This window comes from Nilaparvata lugens, chromosome 6, assembly GCF_014356525.2.
Source record: "Nilaparvata lugens isolate BPH chromosome 6, ASM1435652v1, whole genome shotgun sequence".
Lineage (NCBI taxonomy): Eukaryota > Metazoa > Arthropoda > Insecta > Hemiptera > Delphacidae > Nilaparvata > Nilaparvata lugens.
The window spans coordinates 20,005,169-20,014,451 of record NC_052509.1 but is presented as its reverse complement, the minus strand read 5'-3'; the positions used below and the strand labels follow the sequence as shown (position 1 = coordinate 20,014,451).

The window sequence follows — 9,283 nt, the reverse complement described above, 5'->3', positions numbered from 1 at the left end:
TCCATATGGTCGATGATAATTATATACAAGAAATCGATTTGAATTGGAAATTAAAAAAAATTGATTTAGTACTTTTAGGTTGAAAGGTTGGTCATACTGACAATCGGTATGCTTGATCATAATTTCAGTTGACATGTTGACATGTTGACAGCTTCTAGAGTTTAGAACAAACAGCTAATCGTGAGATAAATAATTAGAGAAAAGCTAATATTTATAAAATTTAAGTAAATATTAAACAATTATTGCATTGATAGATACCTTAATTCATATTACGGCGGTAATTATGGGCTCATATCTTGATCAATTCATCGGCAGGTATAGTGAAAAAATTCTATTGTTATATTTATTGTTACTTTTAATTGTTTTGTAACTTTTATAACCTCTCTTAGTTTATTACTTTCTTTTTCACATTCTTTTGATTATGTTTGGATTTTAATACTTTATGTGCAGACAAATCGGGATAGCATCAACCTTCCTATATTTTAACAATAGAAAATTCACTGTATCAAGCAGTGTTTTATGTTAAACTAACCTAATTGAAATGGTATAGAAATAGTATTTTACATTGATAGTTAGTTTATTATTAATGAATTTACTAATGAAATGGATAACGATAATCTTTTTAATGGTAGGTTAGTTCAATATAGATTCTATATACAATGCACAAAAATAATTGCACGTTTCACTCAGATCATTCAAATTGTAATTCTTAGCTTTAACTTGAAGGAAAAGTATAGTCTTATTGAATTAATATTCAATTTTATGTGTTGTATTTCTACTTGTACACAAGTTATCAGCTACGCTCTTGTGGATCCATAAACTAAGAGACAATGAGTAATATCTATAGATATCCAGTAATATTGCTATCTGGCTGTCTAAAAGGTTATTAGATTGATTTAATAACCTTTTTAATTTTCATAGCTAGTAAAAAAATGTATTTAAAAGCTGTGAAATGTAAAAGCTCCTTACTTCACCTAACCTAACGGGATATTTATTTGTAGACGCAGAAACGTTTTACCTGCTTTTTAAATAAGGACCTACCCTATAAATAAAGGGTAAAAAATCAGCTGATCCAGCTGCCTCTGTTCTAATTTTGTTATAAGCCTTATATATCATGCTGAGGATATGATTGGTAAAATTATTTTGAGCTCTTGCATCGTTGATCTAATTTAGAAAATCGAAGAAGCAAATCGTGAAATTTTTGACCCTATAGTGAGATCTATGTTATATGGCACGGGAGAAAAATAGAAGAACATCGTTGCCAATTCTCTGCTACTGCCTTCTATAGAGGCCGATCTCATATTTTAAGACCCAGAGATGTGGTAGCTGAACAGCTTATCATCCCAACCTAACTCCCTGTAATTGGTGCGGCCAGATTTTCAATTGCTGACAAGTTGAAGACCTACAAACGGGCCGCCTCACTTGATTCTGCGGCTAGTACTAGTTTCGTAGCGTTATTAGTTTTTTCAAGCAAAATATAGTTATGCATAAATCTTACCGTCAAAATCTAACTGTGAAAATGAAAGACGCTATCTGAAATAACTCCCGAAATCGCCGTGTTGCATAACTACTCGACCTCACAATGCTGGTGCAACCAAACAGCTTCTCCAACAAATCAAATGGGATAATTGTGATCACAAACCTGTCTTGTTCACTTGTAACTTATAATACCTTTTCCCCAAACTCAAGACATGACTTCGAGGGCAGAGCTTCCATACTAACGAGGAGGGAGGAGCAAAAACAACGTTATAGCCCACTTGACTTTCAATGGTGAAAAATTATTTCATATTATACATTGGAATTTTATTTATGACCAATCATAGGTTGAAAAAAATGACCCTCGTATCTTGTTAATTGATTATATTTCAATTTTGTTAAAAAACGATCTGGTAATGTTGCGAAGCTAAAAAAAATAGCACTATTTGATTTTTCGAAAGATAGACAAGAATAGCAACACAAATACATTATTGATGGAATACTGTGATAACGTGGCCATCACTATAGTATATCCACTATTATAGGTGGCTTGCACACTTGTTCAACAAGCAACATTAGTGCACGCCAGCACGACAATTTCTGTTACCCGCAAATGCAGCAGCTGTTGTTGCATGACACACCAATACAACATGCAATAACACGACGCAACTTGCAACCTCGTTTCCATTACCACAGATACAGCGCTGCAACATGACTAGAGATCGAATGACGGGAACTTGTTCTTAATGGAAACGGTCCACAACATTTCAACTCGGCTGTTCCTTGTGCTTGTTACTTACTTACTTGTTACTTGTACTTACTTGTTACTTGCTAGCCCAATGTGCCGCGGCACAAGTGTTACGGATTCGTATTTCGCAATTGATTTCTCTCAAATTCTAAATTTCTTATAAATATAGATAGAAAGATTCTGTTTTCGGAATTGGATATAACACCCCCAAAAACTATATGCTTTAGTCAGATTTTTGAAAATACCCAGAAATAAGTGAGCTTTGATTACTTTTATATATAGTGCTCAAGGTTACTAGATCTTAATTGTAAATTAGCGTATACGATGTCATTGCATCCACTTTCATGCAGTTTGCGCCGAAATGAAAACAATAGACGAAACGTTTTAAAAATCGCTCAACGTGCTGGCACATCACACCATGTTGTTATGATTTTGCAAATTGCCAGAATAGAAACTAGACTTGAAAGTGATTTTCCAATCAATTGCTCACTAGATCAATATGACATCGCTGTCACCTGTGTAGAGCAGACTTGTGTCTCTAGCGACATGCTTGTCGAGAGGCACCCATGCTGCTTTCTGCTCAGATGTGCGAGCCGCCTAAATTATACTTTGTGTTTCACACTGATGCAAGTTGAAATATTTTCTATTTATGCCTGAATTCTATTGATCCTAGTTAGAAAATAAATCGAACTTACCAATTTCTGTTTCAGATATATATAGTACTCTGCAGGAATGCGTTCTGCTTGAATTGGATCCAGTTTGTGTGTTCGTTCTAATCGACTAAAGGCTTCTGTTGAAGAAGAAACTCAGATACAATTAAGCGAACTAGTAATGTTGTGCTGCAGATCAAATGACAAGGACTTTTGAGTTCATAATTTCAGGTACAGTATATTCCTAGTTCCAGTCATAAATTCAATTATAATGTCTACAAACCACCTGTGTAGAACCGTTCAGTAAAAGGTTACACCACGTACTAGCTGTATTATTCAAGTTCACAATGATTTCTTGTCTCTTGTACTAAAATTGATGAAATCGTATTCATTCTTCAACATTTTATTAGAATGGATTCATTCTTGAAGAATTTATGGGAACGGTCTTTGTACTAGAGTCTAAATTGACCAACTGAACCTAACCTTATCCATAACTACGCTATATATGTACTTTTAATCTAGATGCCGAGGAGATATCTATTGATTTATTAATAGTATGTATTGAAGACTGTAAAGTCATAGTCAGATAGGTATGGTTCATTCAGTCTGAAGTAGACTGTAATTATACAGTAATAATGTCTTAGTCTTTTTTATTTATTAAATATTACGTCCTAAGGACTCCAGTTATGGAGTATAAGACAAGTCAGGTCAATAATTTTACATAATACATAATCAACACTAAGTTTAATTAAATCAAACCTAGTATTGGTTTGAAAGCAACTCTTGTACACTATAAAATACTTCAAACTAAATATTTTGCATTCATAATACAAAGAATTGAAACAAGTTTGGATTAAGTTTTCATGTTTTTTTTTGGACTAAAATTTTATAAAAATTGTACACGTGAAATTCTAACCTTATCTTTAACTTTGTCACCTACAAATTTGGAAGTAAAATAGCACAAGGACTACCTTATTATTTTATATTCTAATGTTATTGCATTAGTGTCATTTGCATTGTAAATAAATACAAATTGTAAATAAATGGATAAAATCGTGGAAGATATTTACAATCTAAATCATGATCCATTAATTTTCTACGATCCTTCACCATGTCAAGGGTCTCATTGTAGTTTTCACGGTCAAATATTTTGTCAAAAATCTTCGATCAACGATCTTTGATGGTGTAAAAGATTATATTTTATCAAATAGAATAGTTGCTAGTTTAATACTGGACTAATAGCGAATAAATTCTTGATGAAAATTTGTCAAAGATCTTTGACCGTATAAAAATATATGGTCAAAGATCATTTAATATTTGACCGTGTTATATGGGGTCCTAAGGACATTCTGTGTTCCACGCGGCTTACAGGCTGCGTGGAAGCCACGTTCATGGATAATTATGTCATAAGGGCGACTTTTTCATTGTTGGAATATTTCTCTAGTTTGTATCCAAGAAAATTTAAATCGGCCTGAATGATGAAGTAATCTGTAATTCCAACATAGACAAGAACGAAGCATATCAAAAAACTGTCTGAATGTTGTGGTTTTTGAGCAATCACTGTTCAAATTGAACTATAAGCTATTTCCTATTCATGTGATGTTTAAGTTCCATTCTTTTCTTTTCTGTTAGAATGATATTATACTAGTTGAGACACTTGTCAGTTTCTCACTGTTGAGGGGTGACGCCATGTCGCAGACCAACTGCCAGTGCCAAGGCCATACATTATGCACATTTCCATTAAACAGTAGTGCTTCATTTTGATTGCTGATTGCTTGACATTAATTCGAATACATATAATATGTTGGAACTAATTGATACTATTGTCCTTTATGAATATATTAATAATGATATTAATTTTAATAGTGTATCATCAATTGATACTTCAATTAATGAATTATTAATTTTCTTTCTAGGAATCAATTGATGACTGCGGTCATTAGGAGGTGACAATTTTGATGTTGGAACAACGACGATCAACATAACAGGTACCAACAGAAGAAGTTCATCACATCCATGGTTGACAGTAGATTGGCTCGACCCCAATCGACAATTTTTGAGTACTGACATTCAATTGAACTCGATACTATTTATCAATGAACTAGGTTTAGTGTACTGCAGGTTCAATGTAGATAATGTTGAGTATTTTAACGCGGTCATAGTCGTTTGATATTTAATAAAATCTTTGGTGGAATTTTAGTGTTAGGTGTCTTACGCGAGTTTGGAAATTTTACAGGAAACTTTATTAAAACTACGGATACGGGCTTACCTGTAGTGATAAAAGATATTCCTGCTTCAACCGACTACATCGGAAAACATCGGAAATTCACATTATTCCGGATGAACCCTGAACAAATTCAGAAATCTTTACTAGAAGATTATTCGAACTCAGAACACATTCAAAAGTCTCCAATGGAAGACTATTCGAACCCAGAACAAATTCAAAAGTCGTCAATGGATGATTTTTCGAATCCGGAACACATTCAAAAATCGTCGATGGAAGATTTTTCGAACCCGGAACAAATTCAAAAGTCTTCGATGGACGATTTTTCGAACCCTGAACACATTCAAAAATCTTCGTTGGAAGATTTTACCAACTCTGACTCTCTTCCAAAATCCTCACTAGATGATTGCCCGGACGCGGAAGCTAATCCAAAACCAATGGATGATAATTCTAATCCTGTCAAGAAGAAAAAGAAGCCTAAAAAACGCCCTGTGATGATTGAACTCCCAATTGAGACTTCTCGACATAAAGGTAAACATATTAAAAGTTTGGAGCGGGATACTGTGTTGAACGTATTGGACTATTTTATTAAAGCCAACCCTGATAAAAGTGTGGACTTTGCGATGGGCAAAGCAGGTGAAGCAACGGGCATCAGCAAGCGCTCTGTCTACAGATTGAGAGCTGAACAAAAGAAAGGAGACGCCAAAACTGCTAGGACAGGTTGTAAAAAAAGAAATCTCTATAGAAACAGCCGAACAGTAAAGTATGATTTCTACACAATTAGTGCCATCAGAAAATTTGTGCATTCCTTATTCAAAAGAAACGTCCCTCCCACCGTGAAACAAGTTTTGGTCAAGGTCAATGCAGATCCTAGTTTACCAAATTTCAAAAAGAGTACGATGTATAGGTTACTTATTGATTCAGGATTCACGTTTGAAAAGCATAGCAAAAAGTCTTTACTGGTTGAGAAAGGTGATATTATTTTATCTAGACATGCTTATTTGAGGGAAATCAAGGGAAGTCGAAAATACAACAACCCAATTGTTTACGTTGGTGAAACGTATGTGTTTGTTGGACAGAATACGCAGAAAGACAAAGGGGGCCCCTCGACTCACAACGAAGCAACTGCTGTGCCTGGAGACAAACTCCGGCCAAAAGACTTTGCCGATAAAGGTCCCCGCTATGTCATTGTTCACGCTGCAAGTAAACATGGATTTTTAAAAAATGCAAAACTGATGTACATGGCCACAAACATTACAGACTTTCATCCCAATTCGGCAACGTTTGAAAAATGGTTCAAGGAACAGCTGTTGCCGAATCTTCAGCCCAATTCAGTAATTGTCTTCGATAATGGCATCTACAATTCAACGAGCACTCATTTCCCAAACGCAAGCAGTTCGAAAGAAGAACTTAAATTTTGGCTTATGTCGAAAAATGTACATCTCCCTGAAGATAGTATGAAGAAAGAGATGTTGCATGAAGTGGAAAAAGTGAAACACTTGTATTGCACAAGTTTGGTAGATGAGATGGCAAGGTACCATGGATTCAGGATTGTCAGACTTCCACCTCATCATTCCGAACTGAATCCCATTGAGTACGCCTTCAACCAAGTCAAGGAGATGATCACCATGCAAGTGAGTCAGACCAAACAGGAAATCAAGCCTCGAACCATTGATCAAGCATTTGATGCGGTTACTGCCCAGAATTGGAGACACTTTTTCAAATATGTAGAGAAGACTGAACAGTCAATGTGGGATGTTGATTACCTGCAAGACAATGTGGATCATTTGGCCAGTCAACTGCCCAATTCATCAGGCGACGACAGTGATGATCACGAATTAGTCGCTTCTCACACTTCTAACAGTGGACTGCATCAGCTGATGAGTTTCACCAACGATGCCGTTCACAACATTCAGCACACAGGTGCTAGTCAAATTATGCAACTGACTCTCCCACTTCATTAATCAGGAGCACACTTCTCAAGTGTCTCGTTTTTGAGACAGCCCACTTAACTATAACCCACTTAGCTATAGTATTATTTTTTGGCAGATTTAAAACCCATAACTTCTCAATCTCAAAATTGATCAACGTTTTTATTAAAGATAGATGCACACCAATTAGGCGAGAGTAGACAATTATATTGGAAAATTATAGTATATTATTTAATTATATTACAACCATCAATGTGTTTTAGCCCCCAGTCCGAGCGATTTGGTTAATAAACCAAATAATTAAAATAATTGAAACCCGCTTGGGCCATAATAATATTCATATAAACCATCATAATACAGTATATGTTTTTTGATAGGCCCAACTAGAGAACCATAAGCTAGATGAAAAGAATATGATAGTCTAAATATCACTAAATTTGCATGTAGAATTATATACAGATTCCTGTTCTTTTATATTATTATCGAATGTTGTGTGAAGAATTAATTTATTATCTATAGGCTAATCCTTTCATGAAAGTTTGTTTTTTATTTTATCAATGTTAAATAATTATTACGAAATATATCATGTTGGATAATATTTCATTTGAATTTTATGTAATTTTCTCGAAATATATGGTACTAGCAATCATAGAATTAAGAATTGATGAGATGCTTATAATTCTTCCATGATGAACATTCAGCAGTTAATGTTGTGTTAATAATAATTCTTATAGCACTTATCTCTAGAATATTCCATTTTTTCAATATTATGTTAGAAATTCATAGATTCAAATAAATACTATATATAGCCTATTTGTTTAATTATTTTTAAAATTATGGATTTTCACTTGAAATCATTTACTTTCAGCTTTATATTGTAAATAGGAGTTTGTGATTGAAAAAGTTGTCAATAATGTAAATTCGGTTAGCCAATGAGGCTCGAAAGTCAGTAGTCAATTTTATTGTTTGGAATGTGACTGCAAGTCAGTGATTTCAAGTAGAGATCCATCATCCACAAAAACCATGTAGTAATCTCATATCGTAATTATTATTGTATTAAAATCTCAAATTCTATTTATTTGCTAAAATTTACTGGTGCTAATCTCTATGCCGAATTTTGTAATGAATTCTTCTTCTTACAAGGCCGTTTTCAAAATGTAGAATTGGAAAAAATGTTTAGCCAAGCACTCTTTGTTGTCTAGCAACAGGCTTTGGTCTATAAATAGGCACATTGGGCAATTTCCCAGTGCGGAAAAGTTTTAGGGGCGCTAAAATCAGCCAAAATAGATTTGGTGTGCCTCTATTGTGAGTTGAAGCACATCAAATTCAAATCGAAAAATAGAAGATCAAATCTGATTTATTGAAAGTTTTTGGAATAGATATCGAATAGTTGATCGAATTATCTAGCTTTAAAGATTAATATACAAAACGAAGTGTAGTTCTAGAAATGGTGGGAGTGTCAGTTGCAATATTTAAATGTTGGTATGCATAAGGCAGTGGTTGATTGTACAATAAAAATTATTTGAATTTACAAAAGAATGAAGATAAGAAAATAATTTGAGGAGGCCATCTTGACAAAGCTGTTCTTGATGGTATTCTTTCAAAACTCAAATTTACTTGAAAATCTTTGAATGTTTGATTTTCTAGTTGATGATTCATCAAGCCTGAAGCCAGAATCCAGCTACAAAGTTTGAAATACTTTCTTCAGTATTAGCAAAGAGATAATTCATATCAAATGTAGCGCAAAAATGTTACTCAAATGAGATTGGAAGTGAGATAGAAAATTAATGGCATCATCATCAAATTTGTATGATGGAGGAACGCTTTAAAAATGAGTAGCTGAGGTGTATGAATATACAGAATGATCCAATTACTACGCGACATAGCTACGATCATAGTATTATCCTCAAAAACGAAAGAAGATTGGTAAAATATATTTCGTCAATTGTTTCGCGCGTGATTGCACATGAATGCACACTTTCTGCGAATGTAATGAGGTCTCATGAGAAATCTCAGGGTTCTCTGAACTTAAAAATCTGTTGTTCTGGCTGTTCATGTATCCACTTACTTGAAACCATGTCTCATCATAGTAGAAAACTTGATTTACCACTCGGATACTAGAAATTGAATAGAAAACATTGTCAGTAACCAAGTCATTATTTTCTATCAGGTTTGTGAGGCTATAAAGCTCTCAGAAATTTGTAAAGGTGAGCCCTTCTAGCATTATCACATGCAAGATGCAAGGCATCTCACA

The 9,283-nt window shown here is 34.1% G+C and overlaps 1 protein-coding gene across 1 annotated transcript; it reads left to right on the top strand.

The window, feature by feature from the left end:
* Positions 1-102: 102 nt before the first annotated feature.
* On the top strand, positions 103-7,842 carry LOC120348698. The gene is made up of 3 exons (XM_022339560.2): positions 103-315; positions 2,935-3,105; positions 4,791-7,842. The coding sequence occupies exon 3, from the start codon at positions 5,215-5,217 to the stop codon at positions 7,060-7,062; it is 1,848 nt and encodes a 615-aa protein (XP_022195252.2). The 5' UTR covers positions 103-315; positions 2,935-3,105; positions 4,791-5,214; the 3' UTR covers positions 7,063-7,842.
* The last annotated feature ends 1,441 nt before the right edge of the window (positions 7,843-9,283 follow it).

Coding starts and splice junctions, on each gene's coding strand:
- LOC120348698 (XM_022339560.2), top strand. CDS start 5,215: ATGAACCCTGAACAAATTCAGAAATCTTTACTAGAAGATTATTCGAAC.